Source organism: Amborella trichopoda, chromosome 4, assembly GCF_054954075.1.
Source record: "Amborella trichopoda isolate Santa Cruz 75 chromosome 4, AtrichopodaSantaCruz75HAP2 v2.0, whole genome shotgun sequence".
Taxonomy (NCBI): Eukaryota; Viridiplantae; Streptophyta; class Magnoliopsida; order Amborellales; family Amborellaceae; genus Amborella; species Amborella trichopoda.
The window spans coordinates 51,263,730-51,284,284 of record NC_142339.1 but is presented as its reverse complement, the minus strand read 5'-3'; the positions used below and the strand labels follow the sequence as shown (position 1 = coordinate 51,284,284).

Here is a 20,555-nt window from a genome sequence, read left to right as displayed (position 1 = left end):
GGAGACATCCAAAGATCCAACTTCTCCATTTTTCCCCAAAACCCAGCTTCCTCATTATTTCTAGGAGAACCCCCCATTCAACTCTATCATATGCTTTCTCCATTTTTAGTTTAATAACTACCCCTGAATTTTGGCTAATCAACTTCAAATGTATGCACTCTATGCTATCAAAGAACTATCTGTGATAAGTCTATCCTGAATTAAAGTTGATTGTGGGCCTAATACAACCACGGTAATACAATTTTTAATCTTTCTGTCAGAATTTTTGCCACCATTTTATGTAGGCTAATAAGCAAGCTAATGGGTCTTATATCACCAAGACCAACAATCACAGATTTTTTCGGAATCAAGGCAATATACATAGAATTGACCCCTTTAAATAACTCCCCCCTTCTAATAAAGTCCCGCACCATTTCAAGCAATCCCAAAAAAGTCAAACTCCAAAAATTTTGAAAAAGGACTAAAGGGAAACTATCATGATCCAGTGCCTTATCACCTGGTAAACCAAAGACAATTCTTTTTAATTCCTCCACCATTACCTCAACCTCAAGTTAAGCAACATGTCCAGGTGTAAAGCATTTGAAAGGTACCTTGTTTAGCCTCAGGGTAAAAGACACCTCAGAGGTAAAAGCCTTCTTACCCTCTCCATTGCTTGACTATCATCAGGGTCAACACCCGGGATGGTGATGCCTGAGATATCATTCTGTCTCTCTCAAGCATTGGCAATAGCATGAAAGAACTTAGTATTATGGTCCCCCTCTTTCAGCTACTTCGTCCTAGACCGTTGGTTCCAATAACTTCCAATCTTTTTAAGTAAAAAAGAGACTTAAGTTTAGAGTTTCTATCCACTCTCATCTCTTCTGTCAAGACACCCTCATGCTGAACATTAAGATCCATCATCTCTATATCTAATAGAACCTCATCATTTTTGGTTTTAACAAGGTATATATTCTCCTTCTTTCAATCAATCAGTTTTTTCTTAATCTCTAAGTGCTTCTTATGCAACTGAAAATCTATTGATCCCACAAAAATGGTATTTTCCCTAGAGTGACGAATGAGGTCTACAACCTCTTTCTCTTCAACTAATTTCAAGACGAAAAGGTTTTAAACCACCAGTAATAACTTTAGAACCAGCAACAATGGTGTATGATCAGAAGAAAGTCTAATAAGAGCATGAACAGAAGCCAAAAAGAAAGCTTCCGACCATTCTTGAGACCATAGAAACCTGTTCAATTTGGACATAACAAGATGGACGATACTATTATTTGACCAAGTAAAGGACGTTCCTGAAATTGTCAGATCCAACAACAGATGCCTTTCAATAAAACCATGAAACAGTCTTATGTAAGAGTTTAGGGGGGCAATGAGGAAGACTCATCTAGCCAACAAATGAGGTTAAAGTCATCCCCCAAGCAAAAAAGAAGAGGAAAAGAAAGATCATTAATAAACATTTTCTTTAAGGATAGGTAAATTCGAACCATATATATTCAACAAACCCCAAGATAACATTGGTAAAGGTCCAATAAAACCCACTAACAAAAACTTATCCATGACAATTGACATAAAACTTTGCAAAACCAAAGGGTCCCACAAAACCCACAAGCCCCCTGAAGCACTTACTAAATCTATACCCAAAAAGTTAACAGCCCCTGAGCCCCAAATTTACGGTACCCCAAAAACTATCGGGCCGAGCAATTTGGTCTCCTGCAACATCAAAATATCATGTCTGAATTTAGAAACTAAAAACCAGTCCTTTGTCTAGGGTCACCCAAATCCCTTACATTCCACGACATTATAAACATTTAAATAGAATATTAGAGGTCAAACCTGGCCCATTAACACAAGGTCTGAAGTAAGCTTCTTCCAACATCAGAGCCTCTTCCAAAGCTGCAGAGTCAGACATCAGAAGTTCTGCTTAGGTCCACCATCTCTATCTAGGACAAGGAAACCTTCTTAGGCCTCAGGGTGCTCTTGATAATACCTCTGGACTCCAGACGAGCAGAGGACCTCGAACCGAAGACCACTGCCTTTTTTGGCTTCTCCATCTTCTTCCTTTGGGTCTTAAGAGAAGAAGCATCAAGTTCATCAATAACATAGTTCTTTTCCGTCATTCTAGCTTCCTTTTTGCCTTTATTTCATCTAAGATCACCCCCAAAAGAACCTCAGCATCCATACCCATATCATCCATCATGGCCCTTACCTTCATTTTATCTATCTCTTCATCAACCACATTCATCTTCGTTTGGTCAGCCTCTTCACCAGCCACATTTGCAAGGGGAAAAGCATTCTATGACAACATCAAAGGCATCTGCTTCGGCAGAGGAAGACTATACTCCTCTGGCTCAACCAGAGCAAAATTAGAAAACACAAGCACTGTTATCCTCTACATTATCGAGGTACTCTTCCTCTACAATATTGTCAATCACCTCATTCCCCAAGCCTGCAATCTCGTCAATAGCATCCTCAAACCCCTGACCCTCATGAACCACATCATCCTCCATCAACCAGAGCTAAAGGGTCAATAGAGAGCAAATCAAACCTTGTCCTAGATCGACCTCCTTGACCCTTCAGAGCTGCCACGTGATAAGGCAAGGGACACATTTTCACATAGGCAAAAACCACCAGAAACTAGTAGGAAAGTATAGAACTCAAAAAAACACAAAGGTTTACCACCACCAAAAACTATATGGTAAGGGCAAGCTCTGCTTTCTTAGGCAATTTAAGAGAATGGGTTTGATGAGACGGGACCAAGGCATAGTAGGCCAAGGTGTCACTTTCCAAAGCCTAACCATCATTGCCAAGAGGTTGAACACGCACACCTGAGAAAATCTCCCCACCGCCTTTTTCCAAATCCACTTTCCTGTTTGGTGGTCTCAAGGGTCTATTTGTGGCAAAGTTGACCTAAGAGAAGTGGATGAGTCAACAGAAAGAATAAAAGGTCGATTGCTCATTGATAATTGCTTATCAAAACCATGAAAATCTGAGTAATCACTAAAGCTCACTGGGCCATAAGCTTCCTTAAAAACCAACTTTTTCAAATACATAGGCATAGGATCAGGAAACCGTCTCATAGGAATCCACCTCTGAGTGATTTTCAAATTTCGCAATTTCTTGAAACGTAATTGATTTTTGTTCCTTCCTAAATTTCGGGACTGTCGTTTCTGAGCCCAATTGCTGGAAAGTGGAGTTGTGGTCAAACCACAGCCAAAAGGTCTCTTACATTTTCGAGCAAGAACTTGCTGCCATTCTTCATAGTTCTTAGCAATTGTCTTTAGTACAATAGATTTTCCTTTATCCCCAACTTTCAAAGTATCCCCTTCAATCGAAACAGAAATCTCAAAAGAAATTTGGTCAATTAGAATTCGACTTTTTTTTAGGATAACGATAAAAATTTTAACTCTAGCAAATATATAATCCAATCCGACCACTAAGTTACAATCAACATCACAATTGTTTCCACATAATCTAGCAATTCTTTGGATAACATATGGATTCTAGGGATGAAGAGGTATGCCTCAGAGTCTAATCCATATCTCCTCCTTAATCATATGAGATTCATGCATTGAAGGTTTGCATAAATCCAAAGACCTTTACCTGTGATATAAAGCTTTAGCAACATCCTCCTTTGACTGTAATATGAAGGCCACCTTATTAGCTCCTAATATCTTCACGGCCGGAGCATAAGTTAGGCCCCAACTCCTTCTAGCCCAATCATCTAGACCAAAGATGTCACAAGAAGAAGGAGAAAATAAATCCACTACAGAAAGCTTAGACTTCGATAAAGAACCAAGTACCACCGAACGATCCAACGATAGCATCGGGATAGAATCCCCATCCTCGTCATCTTCTCCCTCCAACTCCATCTCCCGCTGATTTACCTCAAATATTTTCCACTCTAAAAATTATTCAAAGGTTAAAATAATTACATGTGTCTTATGTGGATTGGTATAAATCAAATAGGGTTAAGTATGTTAATGAGGATAAGGTTACATTCAAATAAGCAGTTCTCTCTTTCATAAAAATGGTCTACAAATACAATGGTACTTGAAGCATGAGCGGTGTAGAAAATTAAATGGTTGAGAGAATTTAGGAGATTAAAGAGAGGTAAAGGAACTTGTTTGAAGGCTGTGTCAGAGAAGAAGACATTGTAGAGAGAGAAAGTACTCAAGATAGAATGTATTATGAAGCCTTTTTTTTCTTTTTTCTTTTTTATTTTTGTGAATGGTAGTGCGTTAAGAAGCTTGCCATGGCCAAAGTTGTTTAACAATAACTTTTGTGTTTATTCCCCAAATGATAACGGAAAAAGTATAAAAAATGACCATTTACTTTTAGTATAAGGAGGTGACAAACATTCTTGTCCATTTACTTTTACATTATTAACACTGTTTAGTGGTAGAAGAGTTTTACAAGAAATAGAATCAATAACACCACAAAAAACAAACTATAACTGGGAGGTAGCAATATGACCCAGATATCGATGCCATAAAAATCTTTTATCAAGTACGAATTGGAACACATCATTACAATTAGAGCATGTAACCTAACCAACATAAAGGAGACTCATAGCAATGGACGGGACATATTAAATGCCAGAAGCATTCAATTTACCAGAAGGATCTGAAAATGTAATTGAGTTAACCTTAAAACTTTCAGAGCAGTACCATCAGCAGTAAAATAGTATCAGAACAAGGTTTACAGTAAAAAGATAAAACTCATTGGCATATAGCGAGAAACACAATAATCTATTAACCAAGAAGTTGAAACGATATCACCTAAAAAAGCAGATGTAGATCTGTTAAAAATAGGGATTGTGCGATCAACAACTGAAGGTGTTTCATTATAAGAGTGATTAATGATGAAACAGTACCAACTGTCTGTGGTGTTATACCAATTTGCTTGAATACCAACCGTCATACGATAGATTGATCGGTAATGCATCCCTTTTTTTTTGGTTGTTTTAAGAAAATATCAAGCACACAAGGGTAGTGCCAAAACGTCTACAATAATTACCATTTCAAAATAAGATAAGGACCTTTAATCATTCACAAAATATCAAGTGCTTCAACTTTAAAAATAAACTCCCTTCAAATAAGACCTAATGGGTGAGCCCTTCCCTCAATAATGCCCCCTTAGTGTGTAGTAGTTCCTCCTTCATGTTACACGTATGAAAACAAATCACATACGTAGAAATTTTATTTAATTTTTCTCTTTTATAGTTTGGCTGATTAGATTGTATCTAATCTAATGGTTGTGGTTTTGTAGGAACTTTACTCTTTTAAAAGGATTAAAACCCTTTTGTTTAGAGAGATAAAGAGTGAGAAAAAGATAGAGAGATTGGGTTGCAATTGGGTTTTCTCTTGAGAACTTAGTATGCTCTGTTTTAGAGAGAGAAAGTGAGCAAAAGACTTGAACTCCATTGTGTGTTTGTTGTCTATCTTGTTTTAGTGAGAGAAAGTGTTAAAGAGAACCCATTTTTTGGTGTTCTTGATGCCTTATTTTTGGGTTCTGTTTACAGTGAGAAATGACTGCTGATATTTTGAGCTCGATTTCACTTTGTAATCTTCCCAAATCAATAAGTAAAGGCTCGCATCATTCTCCCATGGATGTAGGTAACGATTTGTGACCGAACCACGTTAAATCTTTGTGCTCTGTGGATTGAATATTGCTGGATTTTTCATTCCATGTTCTTGCTTTGATATTGTATAGTTTCTATTGCTTATTTATATTGATATGAATGCATAATAGCCACAAATGTTATAAACCCTTGCTGATTTTTTACCTATCGATCCCTTCAACTGGTATCAGAGCATAAGGTGTGTACGGGGCTAAGGCTTGCATTGAGAAAATGATGAATAATGGAGTTTAATGGATACATGGTTTGAGGTGAAGAAATATAGAAGTAAAGTGTTTGTGAAAATTTCACAATGGAAGCAAGTATAAAGAAATCAAGAAATCTATTCAATGAAGGTTCTCAAGGCAATTATAGTGATTTTGCTATCAAGGTGGAGATTCTTGGGTTTGGTGATAGCTAAATCACCATACCTATATTTTTTTTTAAAGATTAGGGTATTATGGAAAATAGAAAATTGACTTCTTGAGAAGCAAGAAAGTGATATCTTTATAAGAAAGTGACTGATGACATAATATTCATTCTTTGAGGCTCATCCCTTTGGGGGTTATGATAATGGATCTTCAATATCGAGAGGGGTATTCAAGAGAGAGACATGGTCTTCGAGAGAGAAGCGGTATTCCTATAAGTTTTTGGTTGGTTAACTTTCACTTCTAGATGGAGAAAATATCTATGCTACTCTCGAGGTTATCTTTCTGATAACGGTATTGCAGTGGGAAAGAAGATGTTGATCGGCGATGTTGCTCTGTCGGAAAAGCGGGTTTAGAAGGGAAGATCGGTGATGGTCTTTTACCGATCTTTAAAAATAGGTATTATCTCTTGTAACCAAAAACTGTAATCTTCATTGTGATGGTGGATTTCTAGTTGCCGGGGCTATGGATGTAGTCCTACAGGGTGAACCACGTAAATTGTGTGTTGTTGTGGTGTGTTTTTTATGTTTGCTTTATTTCTCGCACTTGATTTATAGTTGTATTAATCTACTTCGCATTTATCCAATTGAGTACACGATCTTGGGTGAGATCCTGGTATTTGAAATTCCTGATTCCGCACGCTAAGGGGTTCTCGAGAACCCTACACTTAGCGTCTAGGCCTTTCGCACTAGAATCCAAAGAGAGGGCCCCCCCTTTCTCTCTCCTATGTATGATGGATTTTTATTGAGTTTTGAGATATCAGGTAGCGCTTTTAAGCTGATTACTAAGCTTTTTTTTTTTTTTTTTAATTGTTTCGTCACAAGAAAATGTGAAAGAGAGAGAAACATAACAAATTTGATATGAGAAAACCAAACGACTGAAAAAGATGAGAGATTGTTGATCCTATATGGAGTCATTCGAATCTGGATGAGAGAACTTCATTAGCCTATTGAAGAAGTGAATATTAGAGGTTTTTGGAAAATAACCACCAGATCTGCTGATTTTCCACTAGAAATGACTTTGTCGAAAAAATCGACCGACCAGAACATATATGATGAATCAGGACAGAGCTTTGATATCATATGAGAAATCTCTATTTTTATATTTGACTTGTGGGAGAAAATCCTATACATGTATACAGAGGTGGTTATATTATACAACATGTGTGTTATATAGAAAGGGGAAAAAAATCTTAATACAACAAGAGTTTAAGGTTACTTGGGAAAAAATGAAAAGAAAAAAATCTTCATGCAACAAGAGTTTAAGGTTACTTGGGAAGAAATGAAAAGAAAAGTAGAACATGATGTATTGAAAAGCCTATGTGTCATTCAAAAAATTTTGGTTATTCACGTTATCTATTAAGTTATTCGTGAAAGAAACAAAAGGCATTCACTGAGTTATTCACGATGTCTATTTCTTTTTTCTTATGAAATTTAGCCAAGAGTAACATCGACTTAAGAACAAAAATAAATAAAATGCTAGGTACCATTTTCATATTGTTGAAAGTAAAAATTGATTAGTAAGAATTAAAATTTAAATACGAAATGAGGTCATGGCTGTTAGATCGGTCCAGACTCAATCTCGTTCATTGGGCTCATATGTTCATATGAGCTAGTGGGCTAATCTCAACATTTTCCACATGTATGTATATTTGTATATATGTGTGAAAAGGCAATCCTAGTAGGTAATAAAAATAATAGGAAAAGTATAGAAAAAAATCTCTTACTTTTTGTATAAGGAGATCACAATCATTATTGCCTCTTAAATTTCAAAATTTGTGGTTGTAAGAGTGTCATTGAATAGACAAAAGTTTCCCAAAAATATTATCAGATTTCGTGATTCACCTCAAGCCATCAAATTTGACATCCATGCAAAATCAAGTTTTATTATGTATCTTGGTTTTTGAGGGACAAAAGGTGTTTGGCGCAAAAACATGTCTCGTTATCCAAGTTTTGCATATTCATAAAACCCCTCAAGAATTAAAAAATTCGCATTCCAGAAAAAACCTAGAATCGGCATACAGCCGTTTTTGCAAAACCTACTTTTATTGGAAAACGTGCCACCTGTTACCCCCATTTCCCATTTGATTCTCTCTTTCTTTCTTGCTTTCATCTGCCATTGTCGCAGCCAATCGAATCCCACCCTGTCCATCCAGGCAAGCGATTGACGCTAAAACCACCTCAAATGATCTGCCTTATCTCATTCACTCCATTGTTGGCCCATTTTTCTACATATCTGTAGTCTTTTTTATCAATGTGTGATCATAAAATGCCAAATAATTCATCTTTTATAGGTATTTTAATAAATTTTTCTTTTTTTATATACATAAGGAGTAATGATCCTATAGGACCCTCCTATGTGTGTAGGACCTCAAAGGATCACCATTAAAATTGGCATGGATCTCAAAAAAATTATCACATGAGTGTGAGATTTGACTTTTCTAGAGACTAGTACCAACTTTAATGGTGATATTTGGGGTTTACACACATGGGTGGGAGAGGGCCATATTAGATAATTTCTCATACATAAAACACCAGAATCTAAAGATAAAATGACATTTAGTGGGACCCAATCCTTCCCTTATCTTCCTACCCACCGGTGGTACATTGATGACCTCTAGATCATATTGTTATGATCACCATATAGATCATATTATACAAGAAATGAAAAGCGAAATTAGCCATTTGAAACTATCCCTAAACTACTTTCCAAACAAGAGGGTGATAATTCACATGATCATGTTGTTATTATAACTGTTGAATTACATGGCACATATCTTAGGCCATATAGATCACCGTCATTTTCATCATCATTATACTTTTTTTTTATAACTCTTTAGAGTTAGCTACACAAATCCTAGTTCACCATTTTACTCTAAGCCCATATAGATCATAGTCTATATTTTTAGTATAGATCATATCAACACCTCCCGATCCTTGGATATATTGTTAATTGAACTAGTTGCCATGATATAAAGAAAACCACCCTCTAAATAAAGCAAGCTAACCCCTAAAGAACTTAAAATAACCTTTTGCTAATGCATCAATTCAACTATGAACGATTACAAAGAGGTTCAAGAAGAAAATGATGTAACCACTAATTAATGTTGGTGCCCACCACCCTTTGCTAAAGCATCAACTTCTATATTAGCCTCCTTAAAACAATGAGATAACTCAAAGGAACTACTATTTAAAATGAAAACGTTTCCATTGAAAATGCTACATAATCTCCAAGGTGGCTTCATTTCTCCTTTTGCTCAAGCAATAAGATTGCTTGAATTACCTTCAATCATCTTTTGGCCCTTGATGTTCTTTATTATCTTTAAACCCTCTAAAAGAGCTCTTGCCTCAACATCATTCACTATTGTATATCGACATGGTCCCAAATAAGTGAATTTGTAATTATCCATATAATCCCTAATGGTACCAACATAAAATACATCAGATTCTCTCACACAATTGTGACGCCATGATGTGAAGTTCGATTCTCCCACTCCTTAGGCACTGACCATCTTAGACAACCTCTAAACACAATAGGAGGAATCAATGGTCAACACCTAGCACAGGTAAAAGAACTTCATGGAACAAGAGGCAGATAGGGAGCCATTAAAATAAATAAAAAAAAGGCCTTTTGTGAGTCAGCGAACTCACTAGCCCGCACGATTACAAACGTCTATTTTTAAGATGAACATCCACAACTAAATATTCCTATCCAATTGATAGAAAAATATTCTAATAAAAATATTCTAAAAGTTTATTTTATTATATATTTTTTTTATGTTCATGATCATTATAATGTAGATCATGGATCACTAAAAATTTGGATCCAAGATCGATACAAATAATGAGCGTTCAAAGGAGCCCGCATGAAAATAATATGAGTCGGGGAACTCATAATAACCGGGTCCTAAAAAGATAAAAAAAGGCCTTCTCTAGGAGCTAGGGTATTCCGTAGGCCCAATAAGAAGAACCCCACGTGCTAGTTCACGTGGCCTATCCTCACTCTCCTCTATCTCAAGTAAAAAAAGTCTTTTCCAAGAGACCCACATGCCTTTTCTTGAGCAATGTGAGTCCACAAGTAGGCCCTATCCTCTTTCTTAAAACCCCCACATACATTCTCCAACTAGTATTTTTAATGCATGATGATTTATTTACAATTATTTAACATAAGGTTCTTTCAAAAGATGAAAGGCTTTTTTATTAGAGAGTTATACCATGCACCACCAACTTGTAGTACTTTTGCACCAATGTTTGTGGTGTATACTAAACCATAAGCCATCTACCATCCATTTTTTATTTTAACGGTCCGTCGTTCGATGATTCGGACGATAAGGACATTGTCTATCATATACTAGATGCGAATTTCAAATGTGTGTGCATTTTGTATACATAATTCTCTTAGACAGAATTGCTACCGAGGAATTTTTTCAATTTAAAATATTAGGATTCCCTAATAATCATATGATTATTTTCACTGAAGAAAAGAAAGAAAAACGATTTGAGCTAATTCGGATCTCACATTCAAATCGAACGGCAACCAATCAATCTTACGTTTTACCTTATTTTCAGAGACAGTACAACATGTGTTTGAAATATTTTCCTTTTCTTTTTCTTTGTTCGAGGTAGTAGCGAGAAGTTGAAGAGCTTACATCCCCAAAATTTAGAGTCAAAAAAATATTCATAATTGAACTATATTAGAGAGAAAGGATGATATGCTCCGGCAGAAGCATAGAATCATCTCACTTAATTGTGTATGATATACTTTTCCTTTATACTGTAATTTGATCTTAGTTTATGTTATTGGGAAAGAGTGTAGGGGTCTTTAAGAGCAAATCCCTACAAAACCGGTAGAAAATTTTCCGGCAACGTTTGGCGTGTCCTGATAATTCCAAGCATGGATATTGGTGGAGACGAGTCCTCGTTTGTACAAGGATATGTTAAATAAATATGACCCCTAATTTTATAAGGCATTGTAATGTGAACCAAGAGTTTTTGCTCATTTAGCCCATTTTTTTCATTTCCCTACACAAAACATGGGTGGTAATAATATAAAACAGGTCAGGTACTCTTGTTTTTTATTACCAAAAGTATGGATGCAAAAGCAATCCTTTTCTTCCATTATGTTGCCTCCCCTGACTACAAGCTAGATAGATTGGTGGGCTGGATTGTCTTCTCTCTTTATAATGAAAACCTATTGAATAAGATTACGTGTATGGAGGTCATAATCACAGACCTATTGAATAAGATTACGTGTATGGAGGTCATAATCCCTTTTGACTGTTAAATGTAAATTGGGTGTTCAAAACTATACTATCGATCAAACTCGATTTTTGAAAGAAAATTTCTCGAATTTTGTAACGTATTCAAATTGTCGAATTTTATATTGGAAAAGTGATTATTGTGACCTCTATAAAAGGTCTAACATTGCTTTCCGGGGATAGCAGGCATTGAAAATGAAAAAGTTCACCCATTGTGATTCAGAGTTCCAATGCTCTCTCTTTTTCTTTGTTCTTTTTTCTTTGCACACGAATTATAAGACCATTTTGGAAAAATATTTTCTCAAACATGACATGAACACTTGGTGCACAAGCACCCTCTAATAGCTCAAATTTAACTTGCCTTATCCAAGGGCTATAAATTGATTTTATTTTTCTACAAATGTTATCCCTGTGAAAATTATACATCTAAAAATGATGAATCAAATAAAACATATTATGAATAAAAAAATTGAACGAAATAACACTAAAGCATTCAAGGTATTTTAATCAATTTTTTATGCGACTTTTTTTTATTGTCACACCGTATAAAATGAATCTATGCCCCAACTTTCAGTTAAACAATAAGTGTGAAAAAGTCGAAAATACTAAATCAAAGCTATCTGTAGGCCTCGATTCTCCGGACTAAATTTTAGTTGTTGGAAGGGTGCTTGTCTACTATTCAAGCGTCCACATCGTGCCGACCCCCCGTACTTTTCCTTTTTTCAAGATGTGACCTGCTAAATAGTATTGCTGCATATTTTTTAATAAAAACTTATAATATTTATTGCATTTAATAAACTATTCAATCTTAAAAATTTATTTATCGGAAAATCAAACCTTTATAAATAGGGAAAACTAAGTTCATAGAAACATGTGTTTTATGGAAAGGAGAAGTTCTGTTTTCTTCTTTGTCAATATCAATTTAGAATCATCTTTTATTTTTCAGAATTGCCAACTGATTATTTCTGTCCTTTAGGAATTTCAATTGTATTTACCAAAGTCAATGGAAAATAGTTAATGGAATTTATTCAACTGAGTAAGTTTGGGAGAACAAAATTTGTCACCATGTCATTGCTGGCAGCTAGTGAAGTGGTTAGGAGCCTGTGCTTGTGTGCAGCAAATCCCGGGTTAGTTTGCTTTGACCTATCAACACTTGCCATGTAGCCCTATTTTTTGGATCTTTGTGCTCGGCTAGTATTTGGACCTGGCCCTCATAGATCAGAATATTTATCTTGGTGCACCAAGTTTGGCTACTAGCCATAGACTTATTTGGAAGCATAAGTTGGGCAGAGGAGGAAAATGGTAAATGAATTTGGGATCCTTAGCTCAAGCCTAATTTTGACCTAATATTATGTTGATGGCTGTATTTAGAAGCATAGCCCAGAGTATTAAAAATCGGATTCCGACTCGGATCACATGATCAGATGATTCTAGGGTTCCTCAAACTAAAATTACCCGCCCACCAAATTAGAGCTGAGTCAGGCGATCCTAAATCAGTTCAACGATTCTAAAACCCTGGAGCACCTTTAGTCACCTACAATTTTGAGAGATAATGGTGAGCATTAAGTATCAATGTAGACATATTTTAGTGGATGAGGAAAGCAATTCCCTTTTGATATTCTCAAACAAAAGCCCTTTATGTTAGTAATCTATATGTATCCATATAACATATTTTACTCATGAGTATTTCATGTGTAGGTACATCTACCATGAGTCCTTTTATGTATGTTTCCTTAGAGAGAAATACCCAGATGCCGGGACAATAATGCATGAGTACTCATATCTATTTGTGCCTTGGAAGTGGGTCCATTTTGGCAACTATTTCCATCATCTTGGGATAAGCCAAGAAATAAATAAAAGTGGCTCAAAACTCAACTTTTGTGAGCCTAAAAAGAGGGCCCAATAGCAACAAAAGGGGCCCATGAAAGACACAAAGCCCCTGTCTTTTTGTCAATTTTAAGGCCTGCAGGGTGCACGCAACGCCCCCTCCATGTGTAAGGCATGTTCTCCCTGCCCTTTCGCCGTTGCTTCTCTTTCTTCCCCCCTCCATAGCCATGGTTGTGGAGAAAGAGAGAGAAATAAGTACAGAAAGAGAGAGACATGGGAAATAGCTTGAGGTGCTGCATAGCATGCATGTTGCCCTGCGGAGCTCTGGATGTGGTGCGCGTGTTGCATGCCGATGGCCGGGTGGACGAGTACAGAGGCCCGATAACGGCCGGCGAAGTCATGAAGGCCAATCCCAAACATGTGTTGGCTCAACCAACATGTCAGGGACTTGTTCAGAAGAGCTCCATTGTGCATCCTGACCATCTCCTTCGCAAAGGTAAGATTTATTTTCTCATTCCCGCTTATACCCTTCACAGAAGGCCCAAGAACAGCACTCATAGCCAAAACCACAGCCACAGCAACAACAACAACAACAACAACAAAACACCGAAGAACGATAGCCACAGCCAAAACCCAAATCAAAACCGGAGCCGAGGCCACAACCACAACGATGAGAACAGTAGTAGCTATCGAAGCAGTGATGATGACAATGGCAAGGATGTCATGGTTAATAGGCCAAAAGTTGAGACGAGTGAATCCAAGCCAGAGAGAGGCACACAGAGGGTGCATAGAAGGCGCCTATCAGGTCAGGTGGGTGCCTGGAAGCCGGCACTGGGTAGCATCTCGGAGACTGATAGCGTATTATGATTCATGGTCAAGTTCAGCATTTTTCATAGGAAACCATGTAAAGATGAAATATCCATGGCAATTGAGATAGACGTTAGCAGTCAAATTTTCCAGGAAATGACTGAATAAGGATTTGGGATGATTCTGTGACTCAATTTTTTCAGGCTTTTGCAGCCTCTCTCTCTCTCTCTCTCTCTCTCTCTCTCTCTCTCCCTTCTGTGCCAAATTTTTCAGGCATTTCTGCCTTTGGGTCTGTGAGTCTCTGTCTATTTGCACGTGTGCCTAAATCTTTTTCAGGTCATGGCTTGGGTTAAGTGATCTTCTCTTTCCAACCGTGTGAGAAAATTCATAGTGCCAGATTTCCAATGGGATTCCAAACCAGGATTTAGTGCTGCAATTGTCAACAACGAAACGACTCAAACCTGGTGCCCAATCCCCCAAGAAAATTACTCATTGTGTGTGGGATTCATCAAAACTAATGATTCAGATCTTGATTTTGTTGCAGTGGATGCTTTGGATTTCAAAAAGGAAGCCTTTGATTGTGAAAGTAGAGTGCTTTCAAATGGATAGAGACAAATCATAAAAGGAATGGATAGGAATTGTAAGTCTTAGTAAAGAATGAAGCTTTTTCTTTTTTCATTTCATGGTAACAGGAATTGTAAGTTTCAGTAAAGAATGAAGCTTTTTCTCTTTTCATTGTAACAATCATGATATAGCTTTTAGGAGGCTACCATGTTTGTTGGCTCCCCACTAAATGGAAAATTCCAAACCAAAAAGAGACAAAGAACAAAATATTATCAGTGGAGAATCAATAGCAGCATACTCATTATTGTCCAAAGAATAACAAGTATTCTCCTCAATCTGTGCAGATTATTTTGTTTAGTTTTTCTTTTTCTTTATGCATGTATAGTACATAATAGAAAGGAATACATTAAGACTAGATTTAGCTTTGGTACAAAAAGGTCATGATCAGTTTTTTTTTTACCATTAGACAAATTGGATAGCTCGGTTTCACTACGGGCTAGCTTAAAAATGCTTTCTTCAACTTTGTAATATATCTTTAGCATACAATTTCACGTCTAATAGCTAAAATTGATTGATACTTTTTAGGACAAAAAATAAATGATCTCATATTGTACTGTATCCCAAGGTTACAAAGTGTTGATAAAAAGTTTACCCGCCATGAGTAAACGTGGTGCTATGCTTTATCTATTTTATGTTCGGATCCCCTATTAAATAACACACTTAGAAGTACGGATCGACAATCTGGTCTATCGAACTGATTACTAAAAAAATAAAAATTGGAAAAAATTAATAAATAATAATAATTGGGGCTGATTTTTACGAGTTCTCTGACATGACTAGAGAACTGGCCATGTCATGGGGGGCAACCTGCCAGTTCCTGATATTTTGTGGGAACCAGTTCATCCCCGACGATTTTCTATTCAGATCTGCCAATTTCCATCAGTATCAACATTTTTAAGAAAATTAAACTCATCCTTTAAACATGCCTAGTTCTCATATTAGTTATCAATCCTCAAGGACTGGAATGTTTGCTTATTTATCACAAATTAAGTTAATGAGGGGCATCACTTTCCCTTTTCCATATTGAATTAATTACAAGGCTTTTGTCTATCCATGCTGCTACTTGTTCTACTACACAATATTCATCCATTCTACTCTCTGGTAAGCAAAGCAACAAAGGCCTTCTTATAATATAGCTCTAACAATGAATATAAGTTGGACTAGATCTGCTGCTTGATCTCCAATGAAGCAACCTTGATTCTTGGATCAAACCTTTCATAATAGGGATGGTCTACAAAGAGTATATTTATCTTTTTTACATGGAGGTCACAATCATTCTCACTAATTAGATATCAAATTAGATAGCTTGGGATGAGTCACGAAGTCCGAAAAATGATTTTTTTTTTAACTTTCTGTCGATTCAATGACACTCTTACAACCATCCATTTTGAAATTTAAGGGAAAAAAAGAACCTCCATATACAAAAGATGAAAAGTCTCTTTGTAGATAAACCCGAGATAGTTATATACATTATTATGTTCTCTTTCTATTTTCTCACTCCCTGTTTATCTTTTCTTTCCAAGCTTGCGTTAATGCTTCCCTCTCACTTACCTTGTTGACTCCTCTCTCACTCTCATCTTTTCCCTTCAGTGGAAAAATAGGAGTCTTTCCAGCTTGTACCTATTAAACTCAATGGTACCAACTACACATTATGGGCCTCAGTTATGTAGAATGTCATTCATGGAAAAGAACTCATCGAATACATAAATAGAACCCAGAAGAAACATGATGAGCTAGGAAAAATAGAAGAATGGGGCATAAATAATGGTAGAATTATAACATGGTTGGTGGGATCATCAGAAAGTAATATAGGGATTAATCTGAGCAATTTCAAAACTGCTCGAGAAACATGAAATTTCTTGAGGAAATTTATAATCAGACTAACTAAGCATGCCAGTAGCAGTTAGTAAATGAACTTCGCTCCCTCAGACAAGCAGAGCAGTCCATCAGGACTTCTACTCTTCCATTAAGACACATTGGGATGCTCTACGATTGAAGATGGTACTAGCTCAGAAATAATTGCTAATTATCGAGAGGAATTTCAAGTTATTAAATTTTTAATAGCACTCCGTTCAAGGTTTGAAAGTGTCAGAAATAGCCTTGCCCACAGAAGCTCTCTTCCCACTCTGAATCAAGCTCTTTCTGAATTAATTGTAGAAGAAACCAAGATTAGATCTTTTAACTCAGGTTTTAAAGGAGAAACACTTTTTGCAGCCACCCAGACTCAAAGATCAAATGTGCTTAAACCACATCAGCGTAATTCATATTATGTCCCTCCCAAGAACATGTCATCTGTCAAATATAATTATTATAACGAACTGGGATACACCAAATACACATGCCCCAAGAAAAAGAAACTCATCTTCGCTAATGTTGCGATACAAGTCAATCATTGCTCAAGTACCACTAACTCAAACTGGATATTAGTCTCACTCCTGCTTCACCATCTGTAACATTTACACTTGAACCAGTACAGTCTATGTTTTCTCAGTCACATCTAGCCTCTGAACCTACCCCCTCTTTCTCATGTAACTCTGTTTCTATCACTAGGCTGATCGACCCAGGAGTTTCCCATCATATAACCTCCAATGTATGTACTGTTGATGGAGCCATTATGGAAGTTTTAAAAATGGGTTCCATATCTCTTACATCTGACCCTTCTCGTAAATTAAGGGTTTCTGATGTTGATCATCTTCCTTCCCTTGCCATGAATTTATTGCATGTCGGTCAAATTAATCGTTTGAACTGTAATGTTATTTTTTCTCCATCTTCTTGGTACATATAGGATTCGCAGTCAGGGAAATCGATTGGGACTGGACGTAACGTTGGAAATTTATACTACTTGGACTATCTATATATGTCAACCTCATCTTTATGTGATGTTTTCACTGTTGATGACGTATCTTTATGGCATCAACGTCTTGGTCACATCTCTGGTTCTCGTTTACAGTTTTTATTTTCCCGCAGTGTGCTTGGTACTATTAAAAATAAATTTTTTACTGATGTCCAACATTGTACAACTTACAAATTCGCTAAATCTCATGATTTACCTTTTTCTCGAAGTACTTCTATTTCATCTTTTATGTTTGATTTTGTTCATATCAAGGTATGGGGTTCTACACCGATTCTATCTAAAGGAGGGTTCTGATATTTTGTAACCTTTGATCACACTCGTTATAAATGGGGTCTTTTTATGAATAATCACACTGAATTTTATAAAATTTTCACCCAATCTTATTCATATGTAGAAATCCAATTTTCCACTAAGATAAAAGCCCTACGCTCAAATTCTAGAGGGGAATATATCAGTGGGTTATCCCAACAGTTTTTGGCTAATAAAAATAATGAACACCAAAACAACATGTCCTTATATACCAGAATAAAAAGGTGTTGCCCAACGTAAAAATCGTCATATCTTGGAAACCACAAGATCCCTTCTTTTGTCTACATCAGTCCCAAAAGAATTTTGGGTAGAAGCTATTTGTGCATCAATCTTTTTCATCAACATCATGTCATCCTTCATTTTATCTGGCAAAACACCTTTTCATAAGCTCTTTACACGATCACTCGATTATTCCCTCTTCCGTATATTTGGTTACACTTGCTTTTGTCTTGTTACCCCTAACAAAAACAGATAAGTTATCTCCAAAAACTTTCAAATGTCGCTTTATAGGTTACCCTGATCATCAAAAATGATATCGATGCTATTACCCCGTGATCAAAAGATTTTGGGTATCCAGATATGTGGTGTTTTCTGAGCACATTCCATTCTTTGAAAATAAAAATGATACCTCATCCTCTCACCTTTCTTTCTTGGTCACCTTCTCTTATTTTGTTCCCAATTCCTCTGGTTATCCTAACCGTGTCCCTCCATCTGAAGCCCAAGAAGGAACTCCACCACCTCTTGCTGACAGTCCTGATCATAACCCTATACCTACTGATCTTTCTGCCGCTTCTTGCTCCTAAATAGAGCATCCAGGTATCTGTCTCACCTGCTCAACTTACTGACTATGAAACCTTCTTACCTCAGCACCAAGCACTCTTTGCTTTTGTTCATTCTTTTTTTGAACGTCAAACTTATAAAGACGCTACAAGTCAACCTGAGTGGCAACAAACAATGGCTGATGAGTTGAATGCTCTCGAGCGTATGCATGCTTGGGACTTGACACCTCTCTCAAAAGGAAAAACTATTGTATGTTGTAGATAGATATATAAAATTAAAACCAATGCAGATGGCAATCTTGAATGATACAAAGCCCGCCCAGTGGCAAAAGGTTACAATCAACAATATGGCATTGACTTTTGCAAAAACATTTGTACATGTCGCTCATATGCTTATAGTTCATACACTAATCTCAGTAACTTCTGTTCAGCAATAGCCCCTCTATCAATTAGATGTCAAAAATGTTTTTTTAATGATGATATTGATAAGAAAGTATATGTGAAGTTACCTTCTAGCATTGTGGATTCTAAAAAATGAGTGTGTAAACTTCGACGGGCCTTATATGGACTCAAACAAGCATCTCGTGCTTGGTTTGAGAAATTTCGTAATGAAGTTCTTTCAGTTGGATTTCGACAAAGTCATCATGACCCAACCCTCTTTGTGTCTGAAACTTCTAAAGGACGAGTTCTCTTGTTACTATACGTAGATGACATGATTATCTCTGATAATGATATAGTCACAATTCACATTATCAAACAGAAGTTCAATAACACCTTTTGAAATTTGGGTTTCTTGCAGTATTTCATTGGATTAGAAGTTGTCTATTCTCCTCGTGGCTATCTGTTGTCACAACTAAAATATTTTTCAGAGATTGTTTTTCAAGCTCGACTTCAAGATGATACAAAGAAAGTTGATGCCCCTCTTGAGGTCAATGTCAAATTTCGAGCTACCAATGGAGAAGCTCTTCTTGACCCAACCTTTTATAAGCAATTGGTTGGGAAATTGATATATCAGACAATTTAGCACCCATATATTGCTTATGCAGTACATATGGTTAGTCAGTTTATGAGTGCTTCGAGTTCTGTACATCTCGTTGTCATTTTACACATCATTCATTATATCAGGGATACCCATCACCAAGCATTATTTTTCTCCTCTTCTACCTCACTTGAGGTCCGAGCCTATACAGAGTCTGATTTTGTAAATAATCCGAAAGATTGCAAATCTACCATAAGATTCTGCATTTTTCTCGATGATTCTTTTATCTCTTGGAAATGAAGGAACATAAACAAATTGCTCAATTAACTACGGAAGCTAAATACCGGACTATGACACAAATCAACACCGAGATTGTTTGGCTACATTGGCTATTCGAAGAGATGAGTGTCACTATATCTACCCCTACTCCACTTTATTGTGACAACAAGAGTGCTATATATATTTTCAAAAATCTGGAACTCCATGAGCGCACGAAACATATTGAAGTCGATTGCCACTATGTTCGACAAGAATATCTATCAGGCATAATTTCATTACCATATGTGTTTACAACAGCACAACTCACCGGCTTTTTCACAAAGTCTCATCCCCTGCATCCGTTCTCACAATTTGTTTTCAAACTCTCCATGATTCCTATCAAATCATCTCGAGTTTAAGGGGGAGTGTGAACAAATATGACAACTATAATATATATGGCAACTGGATATTGAGATGTGTCAGTATCTATTGTATGCTATACATATATAGAAACTGTATCCTATAGTTTTAACAAGTATTGCATGTATATTCTCTATAAATCTATAATTGTATTATAGTTTAATTCAATTAATTGAATATAGATAAAGATTATTTCTCACAGTATTAAAGGTAAATGGTCTCATTGTATACAATTATATTTATTTATTAGATGTTCCCACTTTATCTAATCGGTCTAATATCCAGTCACCAATCCCTTTGCACAAATTGCAAAATATTCTTGCTCTATGAAAAATGATAAGACATTATTCTTTCACGGATCCGTCAACATTCTTTCACGGATCCGTCGACCTTTCTACTATG

General features: G+C 36.4%; 1 protein-coding gene across 1 annotated transcript; it reads left to right on the top strand.

Moving 5' to 3' along the window:
- The first annotated feature begins 13,236 nt into the window (after positions 1-13,236).
- LOC18422327 (uncharacterized) lies at positions 13,237-14,671 on the top strand. Its single transcript, XM_006826757.4, has one exon. The coding sequence runs from the start codon at positions 13,397-13,399 to the stop codon at positions 13,988-13,990; it is 594 nt and encodes a 197-aa protein (XP_006826820.1). The 5' UTR covers positions 13,237-13,396; the 3' UTR covers positions 13,991-14,671.
- The last annotated feature ends 5,884 nt before the right edge of the window (positions 14,672-20,555 follow it).

Coding starts and splice junctions, on each gene's coding strand:
- LOC18422327 (XM_006826757.4), top strand. CDS start 13,397: ATGGGAAATAGCTTGAGGTGCTGCATAGCATGCATGTTGCCCTGCGGA.